The sequence below is a fragment of the Macrotis lagotis genome, chromosome 6 (genome assembly GCF_037893015.1).
Source record: "Macrotis lagotis isolate mMagLag1 chromosome 6, bilby.v1.9.chrom.fasta, whole genome shotgun sequence".
NCBI lineage: Eukaryota > Metazoa > Chordata > Mammalia > Peramelemorphia > Peramelidae > Macrotis > Macrotis lagotis.
The window spans coordinates 15,724,107-15,743,020 of NC_133663.1; the positions used below are offsets into that span (position 1 = coordinate 15,724,107).

Sequence of the window (18,914 nt, forward strand, 5' to 3'; positions counted from 1 at the left end):
GAATTATTCTCATTTTGTATTTGTCCAGTTGAGGATCTGGGAGATTTATTCTCATTTTGCATTTGTCCAATTGTATTTTCTAAGGATTTGTTTTCTTGTTGCAAGGTATTGTCTCTCCCAAATTTTCCAGTTGATTTTTAAACTCCTTCCTTATTTCTTCAAAGAAGTCTTTGTGTGCTGAAGACCAGATCATATTCTCTTTAGAGGTTCTAGGTCTTTCTGGGTTAGGGTCTTTTCCTTCTGAGAATTTTTCTATGGATCCACCATTCCGCTGACCCTTCTTCATTTTGCTAAGACCTTGAGTTAGGGAGGGGCTGCTTCACAGGGGCTTGGGTGTTATTCCCTGAGTGCAATTTCTCCAACTGGCCAGTAGGAGGTGCTGTTTGCTTTCTCTGGAGTGTCTGTGACCTTGATTGAGGCCCTCTTCTTTAGCTTGAAGGGAGGGGTTGAAGCTATTGAATCCTTTTGTCTTCAATCAATGGAGGTTATTCTCCTCCCTATTGTCAGCTGGGCTGGTTCTTCTGCTCACACCCTGTGCCTGAGGCAATTGTTTATTCTGGGAAGAGGGTTCTGCTGCAGTGGAGGCCTGGACTCAGAGTTCCTCAGACCCCAGGAGCCCAGGGATGGTGCCCGCAGCTCTCCTGTACCAGAACTCTCCCCCCAGCCCTGTGGGCAAGCTCTCGAGGGTCAGCTCCAACACCAGTGCCTCTGCTCCCTAGTTGACTTAAGCCCCCGAGGTCTAGCCCCACCACTGATCCAGGAGGTCATCTCACTGGCCCTCAAACTCACAGCTCCAATTCACCCACTAATCTGGCTGTCCTGGGTTGATCTGCCCTCTGCACCCAGACTCACCTGCCCGGATTTGCCCAAGGCTGCTGCGATAGACAAATCCTGAGGTAGATGTTCTTTCTCCTGGCTTGGCTTTTCTTTCTGGGTTTTGTGGGTCAGATTTTTGTTAAGAGGTTTGTGTCATATGATTGATGGGGAAAGCTCTGGAAACTTTAGAACTGTGCCTGTCTTCTCTCTGCCATCTTGGCCAGAAGTCTATAGATGTAATAATGAAGTAAAGCAAATTTCCATATTTTGCTTTATCCACCCAAAATAGAAATGTTTGAATCAGCATCCTTGAATCCATTAATCCTTTCTGTCTGGAGGTGGGTAGCATGTTTTATCTTGAATTCTTTGGAATCTTAGATCATCTTGTTGATCAAAGTTGTTAAGTCTTTACAAAGTTGATTATCTTTACTGTATCATTTTGTCTAAATTGTTTTCCTGGATCTGCTCACCGGACTTTGCATCTGTTCATACCAGCATTCCCAGTTTTCTCTGAAAGTATCCCTTCATCTTCATCTTTAGCACAATAGTACTTTGTCATATTCGAATTCTTTAACTTGTTTAGCCATTTCCAAATTGCTGAGTATCCTCTTTTGCCAGTTTGTTACTACCACAGAAAGCTGTCAAATATTTTTTGTACATATGGGGAAATATCTTTGTACAGAGATGACTACTTCTCTCTGCTCTCTTACCTATAACATTTATAAAGGATTTTGTTTTTCTTGCTTCCTCAGTGAATGAGAGAGGAGAAAATTAGGGAACTAAAAATAAAATAAATTTCAATTAAAAAAAACAAACTTTTTGTATCCAAAGTGGTCCTTTTATTAGCAATTGTTGGCTAAAATAATAGGATCATATGTTGGAATTGAAGGGAATCTTAGCAGTGAACTAGTTCAAGCTCCAAAAAAACTGAGGGTCAAGGAGGTCGAATTCTCTCTGCTGGCTTTTAATTAGTATTAACTTACATATTATATAAAATGTAATATTATGTTAGTATAGATAATAGTAAAAATAATATCATGGATCAGAAGGAAAGCATAGGTTTAATAGCTTTTTGGCCTACTTCCAAAGTGTTTTCCCAAATGATTGGGAGTAGTTCACAGATCCTCCTCTAGCAATTATCATTTTTCTGTTTTGTGTACTTTGCCAGTCTCATGGATAGAGACAGTAGTACCTCAGAATTGTTTTTAATTCTCCATTCAGAGCATTAGTTATTCAGAGAATCTTTTCATGTGGATATTGATAGCCTAGATTTCTTCCTCTGAAATCTGACTATTTTTATCCTTTGCCTATTTTTCATTTGGGGAATGACTTAGTTTTTTATTGGCCTGGCTCACCAATGAGCAATTACCACTTCTCTGGTTGTTTATGTTTGTCTTTATTTGTATAGAAAATACTTTTTAAATGTTTTCATTGTTTTTTTTTGTTTGTTTTTTGCAAGGCAGTGAAGTTGTGACTTGCTGAAGGTCACACAGCTAGGTCATTATTAAATGTCTGAGTCCAGATTTGAAATTGGGTCTCCTGACTCCAGGGCAGGTCCTCTATCTAGACACTGTGTCATCTAGCTGCCCTGCATGTGTTTTCATATAATTCTTTTTTCATATAGTTACTTTCTCTTTCTCATTTTTCTTTTTCTTTCTTTTTTTTAAATTTAATTTATTTAAGGCAATGGGGTTAAGTGACTTGCCCAAGGTCACACAGCTAGGTAATTATTAAGTGTCTGAGGCCGGATTTGAACTCAAGTAATCCTGACTCCAGGGCCAGTGCTCTGTTCACCTTTGCCACCTAGCTGCCTCCCTCCTTCTCATTTTTCTTGGAAATCTATGTATCTGTTGATGATTTCTGTAGATGTCCTCATATTTTGGTGAAGTTATTTGTTATTTTACTCTCTAGGGTTCTCAGAGTGATCTATCACAACATCTGCAAATACTGATAATTTTGTTTCTTTTTCTTTATTGTTCACTTTATTTTTATTTTTTATTTATTTTATTAAAGATTTTATTATTTTTCCCCCTAATCTTACTTCCCTCCCCCCATCCCCCCAGAAGGCAATTTGCCAGTCTTTACATTGTTCCAAACTGAGTGTGATGAGAGAGAACTCATATCTTTTTTTTTAGTGTTTGTTTTTTTAGTTTTTGCAAGGCAGATGGGCTTAAGTGCCTTGCCCAAGGCCACACAGCTAGGTAATTATTGAGTGTCTGAGGCTGGATTTGAACTCAGATACTCCTGACTCCAGGGCCAGTGCTCTATCCACTGCACCACCTAACTGCCTGAGAAATCATATTCTTTAGGAAGGAATATAAAGTATGAGAGATAGCAAGATCAGACAATAAGATATCAGGTTTTTTTTTCTAAATTTAAGGTAATACTCTCTGGTCTTTGTTCAAACTCCACAATTCTTTCTCTGGATACAGATGGTATTCTCCATTGCAGACAGCCCCAAATTGTCCCTGATTGTTGCTGTTCAATTTCTTTTTAATGTCTTCTTTCTATAGGTAGCCCGTTTCTACAACTGTATCAAATAGTGATGGGACAATGGACATCTTTGCCCTTGATTTTTTTTTTTTAGCTTATCCCAGTTAAATGTCATACTGATTCTTTGTTTTACATAGTTACTACTTGTCATTTTAAGGAAAAGTTCTGTTATTTCTTTGCTTCCTAGCACTTTGGATGGTGTTATCTTTTAACTTTTGCGTCTATTGATTTAAATATGATTTTTATAGTTTTTATTAATATGCTCACTTATCTTTTTAGTTTTACTAAAATTGAAACATTCCTACACTCATACATCTAGACTGGTGACATATCTTTGTGATATATTGTTATAATCTCCTTGCTAATATTTTTCTTAAAATTTGCATTAATATTCCTTAGCTTGGATTATAATTTTTATTCTCTGTTTTGACTTTCCTTAGTTTAGTTATCAAGACCATATCTGTGTCTTAGAAGGAATTTGATAAAAGTCCTTCTTTTTCAATTTTTTTTCCATTTTATGTAGAATAAGAATGAATTGTTCTTTAAATGTTTGGTATAATTCATTTGTAAATTTATGTGGTTCTTGAGTGTGATTTTGTTTTTTTCTCCTTTGAGAGTTCATTAAGGGCTTGTTACAGTTTCTTTTTCTCAGATGGGGCTAGGTACTTTATTTTTGTTAGTCTGAGCAATTCTGTAAATATTCATTTCATATATTAGCATGCAATTTGATAAAATAGGTTCTATAATTTTTTTATATCTTTCTCATTGGTTGTGAATTTACCTTTTTCATTTGTGATATTGTAATTTGCTTTTATGAATCAATTTATCAATTTTGTTGGTTTATTTTCTCAAGTTACTCTTAGTTTTATTGATTAATTCAGGATATTTGAGAGTTGTTTTTGTTGTTGATTTTAATTTTTTTTAAACCTCTCCCTTGATTTGAAAGTTTTCTGTTTTGGGAATATAATTGGGAATTTTCAAGTTTTGGTGTTTTTTACCTTTTTTTAATTGATGAAAATGCTTAGACATATAAAATTTCCCATAAGTACTACTTTGGTATATTGCCCTTCAATTAAATTACTGAATTAGGATTGGTAAAAGATGTTTTAGTAGTTCTCCTTTTCTATAATTTTGAGATTTTAAATGCCCTAATGCCTGGTAATTTTTTTTAGGGGTTTTTTTTTTTTGGCAAGGCAGCGGGGGTTAAGGAGCTTGCCCAAGGCCACACAGTTAGGTAATTTGAACTTGGGTCCTCCTGACACCAGGGCTGGTGGGTACTTTATCCACTGCACCACCTAGCTGCCCCTGCCTGGTAGTTTTTTGTAAAGATGCCTGAACATCTGTGAAATGAATATAATCCTTTCTATACCCATTCAATATTCTCCAGACAAAAATTTTGATCACATCCTGCTTTTCTAAAATTTTATTCTACTTGTTCATTTCATTTTTGCTTATTTTTTAATCTAGATTTGGGAGAGGTAAATTGAAGTCACCACTCTTATAATTTTACTTTCTTTCCCTGGTATTATTTTGTTTTCCTTTAAGAATTTATTTGCCAGACACATAATTGCCTAGCTATGTGACCTTGGGCAAGTCACTTAACCCCATTGCCGTAAATAAATAAAAAATATTTTTCAAAAAGTTTATTTGCTATGCCATTTGGTATATAGATGTTTAGTATAGATTTTAATTCATCATCTCTGTAATCTTTTAGCAAAATTTAGTTTCCCTCTATCTCTCTTAATCAGGTTTCTTTTTCGCTGTTGCTTTGTCTGAGATTATGATTGCTACTTCTAAATTTTTTTAACTTCTGTTAAAAGTATTCATGCAAACATCATTTTGTTGTATTTTCATCTTAACCCATCTTATTATGCTCTTATTTTTGTGAGTAAATTCAACCTATTCACGTTTATAGTTAGATTGTTAATTGTGCATTTCCTTCTATATTCTTATATTTTTCCTTCTTTTTCCTGGCTTCTTTTTGGGGGGGGGTTCTGTTTTTTGTTTTTCTATTTTTTGCCTGGCAGTAGGGTTAAGTGGCTTGCTCAAGGTCATACAGCTAGATAAATAAGAAATATCTGAGGCTGGATTTGAACTCAGGTCCTCCTGACTCCATGGCCAGTGCTCTATCCACTGTGCCACCTAGCTACCCCCTGCTTCCCCATGGGTTTGTTTTAAAATAGAATTTTCCAAGGGAGACAGAGCATCCTGAAGTACTTTTCCATGATGTGTATCAAGCTTGACATTTCCTGCTGAATATGTTGGAATTTATAATCAGTATTTTCAGCTGCTTTTAAAAAGGCCGTTTTCTTACTGTAGCCTCAAGATAGAATATTTTCTTACTTTTAGGGTGGCAGCTTTGGCCATGGTTTAGAGAGCTGACTTCTGAATTGGGAATTCCTTCCCCCCAGTGCTGCCCTATGACCCTGGCAGAGTGGCCCAACCTCCCAGGCTGTGGTCAGCTCAGAGGCTGGTGATGGCTCGGGCGCTGCTGCTCTGCACTGGTAGGAGGCATGGCTTCACTGGTAATTCAGTCCATCCTTCCTTCTCCACCCCAGGCTCCTCTTCCAAAAAAGGAAAGAAAACCTTTTGCCCTGGCCTCTTGATAGCATGCTACTCTGATCACTTCAGTGGCTCTTGTTCCTTGGGACTAAAGTCCAGACTCCTTCCCATCTCACTGAGCCCTCCATGATCTGGACACCTTACTGACCTGCTCTTCCTATTGCTGCTCTTCATTTGGATTTGGCTTCCTCAGACCCCCCTGGTCTTTGTGATCTGGGGTTCCCATGCTGTGACTCACTCCCTTCTGCACCTTCCCTGACAATACAGGGGCTGGCGCTTTTGTTTCCTCCTCCTTCATCTGTTTCCCTCAGAAGTGAGGCGGCTCTGGGGCCAGGCAGCCTCAGGCCTCCTGGGCACCTCTGTTTTCTCCTAAAATGGCGATGATGGTGACCCCCCAGCTCACTGGCATAGGACAAGCCAGGGGCTCATGGAGGTGGAAGTTTTTCAAGTGAAAAGCATCGTGGGACCATGAGCCTAGAGTCCCAATGCCTCTTTTTACCTCTGCCCCTCTGTTCTTAGACACAATGTCCTTGGGGTGATGTGTATCCTTCTGCTTGGCTTTACTTGGAAGAGGGCCTGTCCTGATGCCCTTTGTGTCTCCTCGAGGGCTGTGAGGAATGCAGGGCTTGGAGAAGAAGCTTCATCAGGAACTGGTTTTTGATGGGGCACTTGCAAGACCCCACACTGGGCAAGGACTTCAGAACACAGTTTTCTTTAAAATAATGACCCAGAAAATTCAAGCTTTTCCCCTAATAGCAAAAACAGATGGGGAATAGCCTTGACACATCTTGATTGATTACTTTAGGATACCAGGTGCCCAAAGTATCCATAGATGTATGTTATGTTGATCAACTATTTTTTTTTGTTGTTTTTTAGGGAAAAGTCATAGAACCTCTGAAAGATTTTCATAAAGATGAAGTGAGAATTTTAGGCAGAGAACTCGATCTCCCTGAAGAGCTGGTCTCTAGACATCCATTTCCAGGTAAATGTCTTTGGGACTGGCATCATGTCATGAGATGTTTGTGTCCCCTGACAAGCCAGGCATGGGAGGATGGGGGGAGTCTTCTGTCCGATGACCCAAGCCTACAGTGCAAGCGAGGAGCAGAGGTGGAGGGTTCAGGCCCTGAGGTCAGCCTGTGGCTTCTCCAGGCTGCAGTGGTGGACCTGGCTGGACCCAGTTCAGGTGCAGCCCCAGGAAATGGGCTCTCCTGTCCCAGGAGCCCAAGCACAGCTGTGGGTCAGATCCTTCAGTGTTCTGACCTTCCGCACTGAACTGGGAATTGCAGATAATGGCCTGGATCTCTTTGTAGGTCCTTCAGGTTTGCAATCCTCCCCACGCCCTCTAAGTCTGATGGGCCATTATTCTCATTTTGCTCATGTAGATGCTTGAGTCTTAATGCTGTTAACTATACCATGAAAAAAAAGTCATTCCATAGAAATGCTTTCTTAATATACCAATAGTAGTGTATCCTGGAAAGTCGAGAGAGACCTGCTTTTGGACTGCAGATTTCCTTTTAGTGTTTGTGTTACTTTTTGTCAGCCTTGGTTTCCTCATTTGTAAAGTGGAAAGATAATACTTATGCTGGGGTCATACTGACCATAGCTCTGGATTTCCAGTGTAATAGTGCACCTGGGTTTGACTCCCAGACCTGCTACCAGTTATAGTCCTTAGAGGAAGGTGGAAGTTTTGCCAAGTCATGTCAACAGGGCTAGTTCCACCTTTGACTTTTCAGAATGAGTGTGCTTCTAATGTGGTACCAGGGTCCTCACCTCTATGGGGAGGGCATAGAGCAGGATGGACTCATGGCCGTCCAGTACTCAGCCCTCGGCCTCTGCCTCCACCTCACACCTCTGCTCTAAGAAAAGCATTCAAGAGTTCGTCAGCAGATGGGGGCATCATCGTCATCGATGGCTATGCCAGTGAAGCTTTCTAACCCATCCGAACCTAGGCTGTATGGTCTTCTGTCCTGATGTTCTGATCTCGTTGGAGAAGTATCATTCTAGATCTTAGAGCACTTGAAAAGGGGACCTTGGCCATGATCTGGTCCAGTCCTGTCATTTTACGGTCGAGAAGACCAAGGCCTGTGACTTTTTAGTGATGTGGCTCAGGTCATCTTTGGATACCACAAATCTGTGGTCTTCCCATTACATGAAAAGTGGCCAGAAGAGCCACACAGGCCTGTGGTAGATCCTTCACTTTACAGCAGGCTTGGACACCTGGCTGCATTGTGAATGGGCGGATTCAGGGTTTTTCAGGTGCCACTTCAGATGGAAATTCCCAAGCCTCCAAGAGCCCTCTTTTCTCGTTTTTGTGATTTCGTGTGGTCTTCATCTCTTTTCAAAAAGTATCATCCTGTGAAGCATCTGCTCCAGGGGAGCTTTCTTTCCCCCTAAATCGTGGGGTTTGCTGATTGGATTATGTGGTTTAAGTGAATGGCAATGTTCCTTTCAAACAGTCTTGAAAATCAGGGATTTGTAACTTGTCCTCTTTGATCCTGTGTGGTTTTGAATGGCCTGATAAGCCTGGGGTCCAGGTGGGTGCCTGGATATCGATGTTGGGTGATGGCTTGGATTTGATACTTGAATTGTTTCTTTTACCCTCATCTTTAGGTCCAGGCCTGGCAATAAGAGTAATATGTGCTGAAGAGCCTTACGTCTGTAAAGACTTTCCTGAAACCAACAACATTCTGAAAATAGTAGCTGATTTTTCTGCAAGTGTTAAAAAGGTACTAGCGTTTGTGCATAGTTTGTATTGGTGGGTCAGTGTAAGCGAGGAAACCAGTGAGCACACTAGAGAACACAATTCTTGATTTTATCCTTTTTTAGTTAGACTTAAGCACTTAGAAATTTGTATGCTGTGAAGTGAAAATTTTTTTTAAAAGGTTTTTTTTTTTTTGCAAGGCAAATGGGGTTAAGTGACTTGCCCAAGTCCACACAGCTAGGTAATTATCAAGTGTCTGAGACTGGATTTGAACACAGGTGCTCCTGACTCCAGGGCTGGTGCTTTATCCACTGCATCACCTAGCTGCCTGAAGTGAAAATTTTTAATGATTTCAAGGGTTCTGAGATATTCTTTTAACTCTGGAAAATACATTTTGGAAAATAGCTTTTAATATAAGATAGGGTGTTCAGGGAGTTGGAGTGATGAAGTAGGTGCCACTGATTCCTGAAGGTTTCTCATGGTTATTCATCAGGCATAGGCCACGGGCCAGCTTCACAGCCTGGTGGCCAGCCTGGGAGGGTCGAGCAGAACTCTGTGCCAGGGCAGGAGCTCTGCCTTTGAGTCTGCATCTCCCTCTACAGGCACTAGTGAGGGCCTGCCCCAACATCTCTTGGGCCATTTTCCATTCTGAAATGTTAGGATAAATTCAGTTTCCTTATCATGAATTCACAATTTTCACAAGTTGAAATTCATATTGTTCTACAAGCATTCTTAGGCAAGTCCAAAAGAGTCCCCGGACTTGGTCACAAAATGCGACTGTTGAGAGATTGCCATCTTGGGGAGCTTTCAGCTCCTTGTGGCCAATGCCAACATGCCTCTCTGGGTGTCCATGTGGAGGCTTCTTGACTCCTGATCCTCCAGGCCCACACCTGTGTACCTTGTGTTCTGTTGAAGCAGAGACCCCAGGGGCTTCCATGACTGTGGAATATGGGGAAAATGAAGCTGGAGCACAGATGCCCAGGATGCACGGAGGGTTGGTGGCATCTCTTTGAACTTCCCCGGGTCTCATCCTCCTTGGATGGTCCCTGCACCATCTGGTGGTCCAGCCTGCAGATCTTTACCTCAATGCTGTACCTTGTCTTGATCTTCTCCCACCCAGCTTGGAGTGTTCTTTTTTGGGGATTGACCCTGTCTGGTGCCATGCATGTCCCCCGCCTTTCCTCCTTTTTTTTTTTTTTTTAATTTTGTTCGTCTAAGGTGATGGAACTGATTTGCCCAGTCACACAGATAGGCAGTTGTTGAGTGTGTGAGGTCAAATTTGAACTCAGGCTCTCTTGACTCCAGGGCCAGTGCTCTATCCACTGTACCACCTAGCTTCCCCTACTTCCTCCTTTTCTTAGAAGCTGGGCCAGGGCCTCAGAGCTCTGTGTTCCTAATGGGGAGGAACTGTGGTATCTGCTCCCCATTTTGCCTTTCTGTCCCCAGCATCTGGCCCAGAGTCAGACTGGTGTCAAAAAAATGCTCATTGATTTAAGTGAACCACACCCAGACATTTATGGTGATTAGGTTTCTTGAGTTCCCTGTCTGGTTGGACAAACAAGATGACCACTGGCACTAAAGTCTTTTATCTTTCTCCACTTCTGCCCAGCCCCACACGCTGTTACAGAGAGTCAAAGCTTGTACTACAGAGGAAGACCAGGAGAAGCTCATGCAGATCACCAGCCTCCATGCACTGAGCGCCTTCCTGCTGCCCATCAAAACTGTAGGGGTGCAGGTGAGTGTCCACCACACCCTTGCCTCGTGGGTGCAGGGGTCTGGAGAAAAGAGTCTCCCTGGTTAGAGCTGCTGCTGGATCAGTGGGGAAAATAAAGGACTTGGCATTGAGGCTGCCTTGGCCCAGGGTCATCCCAGAGGCAGATGTGTTCTCCTGGAGTGTAGAGCTGCTTGCCCATTTAGTGCGTCCCTGGTGTTGATCCTGGATAATGGGTGCTCAAAAATGGATCGGTTGAAATAATCCTGCAATGACTTAGACTAAACATGTATTGTAAATCAACATTTTTTACCTTAAATGGATCAACTTGTAAAGGAGAGTCTCTTTCTGAGCCAAGCCAGACAATCCTGTTAGAAGGAGTTGGAATCCATCCTGGTATGATAGGAGACTGGGGAGAAAAATGGCATTTTGGACCCTTTGGACTTTGAGCTATGAAGGAAATATAGAAGATCGGGGAAAGACTAGGAGGTAAAGATGAAGGTTAACTCATTTTTGGTTGGAGGACAGGGCCCAAGAGTTTAAACTGAGTCTAGGGAAGTTGTTTCAGGTCCTGGAAATGAGAGTGATATTTGTATTTCTGTGAAGAAGCTGGTAGCACTTCACAGATAATCAAGTTTTTCCCTAAAAATGCTTTTTGTGATATCAGTTTGTTACAAAAAAGGAAGTAAAGATATAGGACAATTGTTTTCCTTGGAGAAGTTGGGGGGGGGATCAGTAGCAGGTAGATCTGCAGTTCTTGTGTAGTTGTGCTCCCTAGAAGATTTCACACTAGAGAAGGATGTGGCATCCTGTTTGATACCCTACCCCCAACACACACACACACACACGCACACGCACACCCCTTTGTTCCCTGGTGTGACCTCTCGTGTGGTGACTTGTCTTACTGTATTTTCAGGGGGACTGCCGCTCCTACAGTTATGTTTGTGGCATCTCCAGTAAAGATGAGCCTGACTGGGAATCCTTGATGTTTCTGGCACGGCTGATCCCCCGGATGTGCCACAACATTAACAGGTATGTCTCTGGCATGTTGGAAGGTTGGTGCTCACGCTCTCCTCCTGGGGCAGACAGCCTGCTTCAGCTGGGGCATTCATAGGCAGAGATGAGACTTCTCGGCAAAGCTGAATAAGAGGCAATACTAAGAAAATCAACTTGGAAATATCGTATCTTGGGTTCTGTTTCAGCAAAACCATATTCCTTGGCGTTTTATTTAAGAATTTTTTTTTATAAAGGGAAAAGACAAGAAATAATTTAAAAAGTAAGATATTTTATTGTTCTAATCTAGGAATATTTTCACCTGTGCCTATACTTATAATTCATTCCTAGCTCTCCTCTCCTCCTAGGTACCAGTTTTAGTTGCTACTTAGGTTGCCAGTTTCTCAATCCCTCAATGTATTTGGCTTGGAAGTTGAATAGAAGTTATTCTTCTTTTGCTTCGATCTCCAAGTTTTAACTAATTATTGGGATAACAAGTGGGATTTGCTAAATTAGTAGTAATTCTGAGAAAAACAAGTCGAAGACAAAAAAATGAGTGCCAGCTCTTATCCAAATGCTGCCTTGCACCAAGTTCATTCCTGCAGAATGGCCGTTCAGTCTAGTTCTTGGTCAGGGGTTGCCTTCCTGTTCTGAGGCCGTGGTGAAGGCAAACGTTCCTCTTAGCAGCTATGTTAACGGAATGGGTTTCATGCTCAGTTTGCAGGGATTTGTTGCTGAAATTTCAAATCAGTCATTTATCACACTAAGTGAACAATCCCTAATAGGGCCCAGCCTCTGGAGTCCACTCATTAGGGCAGAGATGTGTGCCCTTGAAAAGGGGTGGTCATGAGGTGTCTGGGAGTGATGGCTTGTGATGATCACAGTATTGACAGGTGGACAACTGCTATGGTGAAGGAGCTAGTTCTGGTAGTTAAAAGAATGCCCAGGAGCCTGACTAGCCAGAGAAAGCTGGCTACACCCTTCTGGGCTCTTCCAGGAGGTTCCCTTCTCTTTCTCTTGTTTTCACCCATTGTTTCTGTTTTCATCTTCTCTGGACCTCCTTTCTCATGTGTAAAATGGAAACAACACTTCTGCCTCTTAGGGTGGTTAGGAAGAAAGTGCTTGGAGGAGGCTTCAAAATGAGTGTTTGGAGTCAACTTTGTGGGGCCGCTTGCTCTGGGGACTGCTATTCTTCCCTGGCTCTTTCTCCTGAACCAAAGAGGTTTCTGTCTCAAACCAGAAGTTCTTGTAGGAAAAGAAATACATTTACACCAGGATCCTGTACTCAGTCATCACTTTGCTGTCTCTCTGATGTGTTCACCCACTGCCAAAAAGAATTTCTTTTAAAGAGGCAGAAATTTAAGGCTAGTGGGAATTCCATTGACATTGTTGGACTTGGGGTTTATTCCTCTAGAAGCTCGTTGTGGGGGAGGGGAAGGGAAGGGAGAGCACAGTTACATTCTTAACATCTGTCTCCCCAGAGCCTTAACCTGGCTTACCTTACTCCCCCCCACCCCCCCCACACACACAGGATGGATAGTCAGTCAGTGTTTATGGATTGATTGATTTAATCGCATTTTCTTCCTCCTCCCATCTTCTCAGCTGAGATGATAGAGCTCTTCCACTCTTGATTTTCCTCTTCTCCCTGTCTTTACTTTTCAGAAACTCTTTTCACAGTACACACCACCACCACCCCCAGCCTCCCAGTGCCATTCTTCTCCTTTCCTCTCATCTAGGCCTTGTCAGAACCAGCCCATTAAGTGGGATCTGATCCATCCCCATCATGCTTCCAAAACCTTTCCCAAGTCCTATGTCCTTGTAGGCTGTCATCATCTCTCTTTGTAGCCAAACTCATGGAGAATAATATCATTACCTCCACCTCCTTTTTTGTGACTTAGCTTCCAGCCTCACTCAGGCTTTTTCCATATGACCAAGAATCTCTTAATCACTGTCTCTGATGATCTTTTCTCAGACCTCTTCCTTCTTGACTTTTGAAGCACTCCTCCTGGATATTCTCTTCTCTTGTTTTTGTCATACTCGTCATACAGGGAGAAGGAAACTAAGGGAGAGAGGGGTCCAGACAGCCCAGAGAAAGAAGGTGGAGAGTTTGAAAAAGATCAGGACTTCGAACAGACCATAAGATTTGTCAATGAAGAGATCTTTGGAAACTTTGGAAAAAGCAGTTGTAGTTGAGTGTTGAGTGAAGAGATTGGCTGCCAGGTTGCAGATGGTTGGGGAATGAGGGAGAGCTGAGAAAATGGAGGCAATGACTTTTTCTCAGGAGGTCTTTAAGACAGGGAAGATGGAGTGGAGATGGGGGGAGTCGGGGCATGTTTGAAAGGAGCCGAGGTGCAGTCAGATTAGGAGTGAGTGGGGAGCTCGATTGCGTTCTCTGTGTGCAGGCCAGAACTGGAGGGATGCGTCAAGGACTTTACCTTGGAAAGGGCTACCTCATTATTAGATAATAGAATGGGGGACGGAGGCAAGGAGTGAAAGGTGACTAAAAGGAATTGGAAAGGGAAGCAGGGGGAAGGGGGATTTGTGGCAAATAACCTGGATTGTCTCAAATAGGGTAAGATGGGGGGGTGTGAAAACTGAGGAAAGAAAGGAAGTGTGGACCAACTTCTGAGAAGACTGGGATTGGGAATCAATTCTGAAGTGGTGAAAAGATTGTTTTGTTACAGGAACAGTTAGGTGTGATTCTTTTAGTAAATGTGTTTGCTTTTTTTCCTTTTTTCTGGTCAAATATTTTGTGCTTTTTGAACTTATTCAGGGGTTTGTCTTCTTAGCTAAGTGTTCCCAGACAGGTAGTTTCCCTTTGCTCAGCCTCAGTTTCCACTTCTACAAAATGGAGATATAGTCATACTAGCTTAGCAGTTGTCCTGAGGATCAAATGAAAAAAAAGATCCATGTAAAGTATTGTGAAAGCCCTAAAGCATTATTTACAGTTATTGTCGTTGTGGCTGTTCTTATTGTCAAAACTCTCACATGGAATCCAGGGGCTTTATGTCTTCTGTCTAATTAGAAACGTCATCCTTGCCTCCCGAGATCAGCCTTTTGCTGAGCTGGCGGGGTGGCCTCTGTCCCGGTTGTGTGCAGAGACCCCGATGTAGAAATTAGAAGCCCGAAGTCTGCTATTAAAAGTATTGAGAGACATGTTAGTCGGGAGTCTGTGTAGTCTGTCCTTCCCTACTGTTCACCCCAAATGCTCGACCTTGAGTTGTGACAGGTGGCTAAGGGCGGTTATCTTGATGGGATGGCGGCAACTGTGGTCTCTAACTGTTTTCTCCCTTGTGAAAGGAGTATATGATAATTCTGATGCCACTTCATCCTTTTGTGGTTGTCATCCCTAGGAAGGGCCTGTGTCCCCATGGGAGCATCGTGATCACAGAAGGTCCGCCCTGTGTTTGATGCTCGTGTAGTAAGGGGAGGATTTGGGGGAGAGTCTCCCCAAAAACCTGTAAGCAGAGGCAGCGTACCATTTTGTCCTAAAAGAGGGATAATTCTCATTCTTTATACTCTAGGGTCGTCTATGTCTTTGGGCCCCCTGTCAAAGAGCCTCCCCTGGATGTCACGCCTACCTTCTTGACCACTGGCGTGCTCAGCACTCTGCGGCAGGCCGACTTTGAGGCTCACACCATTCTCAGGGAGTCAGGTAAGGTTCCATTCAACTTTCTCATTTGGGTGGAGGGAAGCCAATGGGAAGTAGGGAATCTGTGAGGAAGACCGTCCACCATCTGCTGCTCTACAGTTTTTTTAAGCAGTCTTGGATTTCTTGCAACAAGTATCAAGGGATGAACCTTTGCAATTTTCCCTGAGTAGATAGATGGATGTGGATAGTTTGAAATACTGCATCCCCAAGAAGAAGATGCCGGCTATGAGTCCTCTGAATGGAGGGTGGATGGCATAACCCCCCACCCCCACCTCTCCCTGCTTTGTCTTGCCCCAATTCCCACCAATGTTCTCACTGAACTTCCCCCATCCTTCATCCATAGCCATATGAGTCAAAACTCTTGTTCCTTTCTTTGCCTATTGACAATTGGAGGCATGCCAGGACTATTTCGGGTAAAATCAAAAAGTTTTAGTTTAAAGTCCTTGGCACAGGATAGGTTGTGGAAGGAAGAAGCCTACGTGTTCCCTGGCAGCATGGCAGGTTAAGGGGGTGGGGTCTGCAGGGAGGGCCTGGGCAGTTGGGGCTGGGCTGGGGAGACCACTGGATGAGAGGAGCAGGAAGTCTCTCTGGGTTTGTTTCGGAGCCTATGTCTTGTTTCCTCTATAGTGAGTGAGCAGGATTGAGTCCTGTGGGATCAGCAAGTACCTGGGGTTGAGCCTTGGAAATTCTGGGCTCTGGGGAGGATGCCTGTTGGAGCCGCCGCTTCCCCTTCCCCCCACTTGGCTGCTTTACCTGCAGGCCAGCTGGTCAGAGTCTTCCAGGCTGACGTAGTGGCCGCTGTCTTGGCCTAAGTCATTTCTTGTGAGGTCTTATGTGTGGAGGGCGTAGAGAACGGGGTGACACTGGAGTCTGGGTCCAGTCCTGCCTTGGAGGGGATGGAGGCTCTCAGTTGATTCTGTCTTTTCTACCCCCAAGATGGCAGGAACCCCATGATTTCTCTTCCTTGGTGTCAGCCCTTTGTTGGTGTCAGCCCTTGGCTCCCAGGGTTGTTGACAGCTACCTTCTGTCCTGGGTGGGATTGGGGGGTGCACAAAGAATCTGGAGATGGGGAGTCGGGCAGGAGGAGGGATGGGTGCAGGAAGGAGTCTGGGCTTGGACCACCTGGGATTCAGAGGCAGAGACCAGTACCTAGCTTTGGACTCAGATTGCTCCTATGATTTGGTGTTGAAGGTGGTGACCCTTTTTCATGATCTCTTTGGGATGCTGGCCTGATGGTGGTATTGCTGACTCAAAGGGATACTCCATTTTGTTGGCCCTTTGGACCAGTTGGTGGCATCTTTCTTTTTTTTTTTTAATTAATGATTTTATTTGAGTTTTACAAATTTTCCTCCCAATCTTACTCCCCCCCCCCCCCCCACAGAAGGCAATCTGTCAGTCTTTACTTTGTTTCCGTGTTGTACCTTGATCCAAATTGAGTGTGATGAGAGAGAAATCATATCCTTAAGGAAGAAACAAAAAAGTCTTGGAGAAAACAAGATCAGACAATACGATATCTGTTTTTTTTCCCCTAAATTAAAGGGAATAGCCCTTGAACTTTGTTCAAACTCCATGGCTCTGTATCTGGATACAGATGGGATTCTCCATTGCAGACAGGGTGGCATCTTTCTTGACAGCTGCTACTGGACCCCTCCCGAAGGCCTCTGAGCACTCTACATGGCCCCCAGGGGGTTTCATGGGTCACTCTTCTGCCCAGTAAACTTGGGGGGCTCCCATGGCCTCAGAACAGAATTTCCTCCTTTTGGTTTGTTAGAATTGGTTGTAACCCCCTCCTTGCAGTTTTCTGAATATTTTCCTCCATTGTCCAGGCCTTAGCCTTGCCAGTTCATGATTCCTCCCCTTTCCCCTCAGAATCTTTCTCTTCTGCAAGATGCAGCTTTCACTCTACCTGCTTCCCTAGCACCCTCCCTCCCTATTACATACAATTACTTTTCACTTGTTTTAAATGAACTCCTTATATTTGTTTATAATGGGTCTGTGCGAGCCACTGGCTGCAGCGTGAGCAATGATTAAGACAGAGATGTCTTAATGACTTAAAGAAGGAGTGGGAAAAGTTATTTGGGGTCAGAACACAAGTCTTCCAGCCATCATTTACATCGACATCACCTGTTCCCCTGCTCAAGGGTATGCTGGGAAGATCAGTCAGATGCCAGTGATCTTGACCCCCTTGCACTTCGACCGGGACCCCCTTCAGAAGCAGCCATCCTGCCAGAGATCAGTGGTCATCCGGACCTTCATCACGAGCGACTTCATGACGGGTATTGCGGCAACGCCTGGCAATGAGATTCCCGTGGAGGTAATTTGATTGTAAAACATATGGGAAGGTGCCGAGGTCCTTGAACCTAGTCAGCTGCTTTGCTCACGGCCTCTTTTGAAGTCCGGTAGTTCTGTGGGAGAAAGGGCCTGCTCTTGGAGAGGGACCCAGAGGGGCTTGGCGTCCCCTGAGCCCAGCTAGTTTCTGGTCATAAGCAGGACTTTCGTGGGAAACAGAAGCCCTTGGGGAGTGAGCCTTTTGGGTGTCAAGTTAGTGAGTGTGCTCAAGGAGCAGGGCCTGTTCAAGCGCCCGGCGTAGACTTTGTGGGGCCCATCCTCCCATGCCTGGCCGGCGCCTGCCCACAACACGGCCAGTCTACTGGACGAGACCATTGCCCCGAGCCTCCTCCCCAGTGGCCCCTCCACCTGGACCTTCTTTGTTTTGCTCTAGGTGGTGCTGAAGATGGTGACCGAGATCAAGAAGATCCCGGGTATTTCTCGAGTTATGTATGACTTGACATCAAAGCCCCCAGGAACTACTGAGTGGGAATAATAAACTTCCTTTTGGACCCAAGTGCTGTGTGCCCTTTAAATGACCAGAGACATTCCCGGGGTTTACACGCAGTACTGTGAGGAGAGCGACGGGAGCTGCTCCTGCCCGGCTGGGGGCTGGCCTGGAGCAGCGGGCGCCAGGGACAAGCTGTGTGGGCAGCGGAGTGGGGCTGAGGATTTGTACGGGTAACTAGCCGAGGCTCCGTGGCCCTGTGCAGACAGACTCCTCTGACTCTAGCCTTTGTGTTCATGCCTTCGTTCTGTTCTGGTCTTACTGTTGCAGTCGCTGAGCTGCCTCTTTGTTCTGTAAAGGTGTTCCTCTTCTGGGTGCTTCTGGCTCCTGCTGGAGGGGCCAGGGGCTTGTGGAAGCACCTGGGATTGGTTCAGTGATTGATCCAGCGTGGGGGCCACAAGTCTTTGGGGAAACTAAATTTGCAGGTAAATCACTTATCCTTCCTCTCCTGGGCATCCGCCTCTCCGGCTGTGGGATGGGGGACGCCTTCCCAGATTGTGCAGAATGTGGCACCACATCCGAGCCCTCTGGGGTGAGGATGTGCTGGCAGCTCTGGGAACTTTCTTTTCACTAGTAAGAACTTGCTTTTTGCCAGTGTCCAATGGGCTAGAATCACACAGCTTTTTAATGCTAACGTGTTTCCTAAGAATAAAAGGAGAAAGTCATTTGTCTGCAACCTTTCTTGTCTCTGAGGCAGGGATTCAGAGGCTGGTTGATGCTTCCTTTCCCCAGGTAGGTGTTGTCCTCTTAGGTCTATTGCCCCTGCCCAGACAACCCAGCCTGGACAGACCCCTTCATTTCCCCAGATGAAAGACACTCTGAGGTATGTCCCTCGATTTGGATTGTAGGAAGATGAAGCTGGCAGAGCTTGGATTTTGTCGTTTTTTAGAACCGAACAGAGCAGCCCTCAGATCCCAGAGACCAAGAAGACAGAAGGGCGCCACACAGGATCCCCGCTACATGAGAGAAGGCAGGAGGACTTGGAGGTCTAGGCATGGTGCTACCAGCCACTGACCTGCTTGGCCTTGCCAGTTAGGTGGTGCTCACCTAATGACAGAAGGGGTCATTTCCAAACTTGTTACACTTTTTTTATATAAATTCCAGCTAAAGCTACAAAAGGAAAGTTTCTAGGATTTCCCCTAATAATCAC

At 44.2% G+C, this 18,914-nt stretch overlaps 1 protein-coding gene across 3 annotated transcripts in view; it reads left to right on the plus strand.

The window, feature by feature from the left end:
• GMPS (guanine monophosphate synthase) overlaps window positions 1–18,429 on the plus strand; it is a 74,639-nt gene extending 56,210 nt beyond the window's left edge. For all 3 annotated transcript variants that reach the window (XM_074190795.1, XM_074190794.1, XM_074190796.1), the window contains 7 exons: window positions 6,748–6,853; window positions 8,482–8,597; window positions 10,182–10,307; window positions 11,200–11,315; window positions 14,801–14,931; window positions 17,070–17,242; window positions 17,651–18,429. In XM_074190795.1, the coding sequence (XP_074046896.1) occupies window positions 6,748–6,853; window positions 8,482–8,597; window positions 10,182–10,307; window positions 11,200–11,315; window positions 14,801–14,931; window positions 17,070–17,242; window positions 17,651–17,752 (870 nt within the window). In that variant the 3' untranslated portion in view covers window positions 17,753–18,429. The remainder of the gene's footprint in view (window positions 1–6,747; window positions 6,854–8,481; window positions 8,598–10,181; window positions 10,308–11,199; window positions 11,316–14,800; window positions 14,932–17,069; window positions 17,243–17,650) is intronic.
• Window positions 18,430–18,914: the final 485 nt, after the last annotated feature.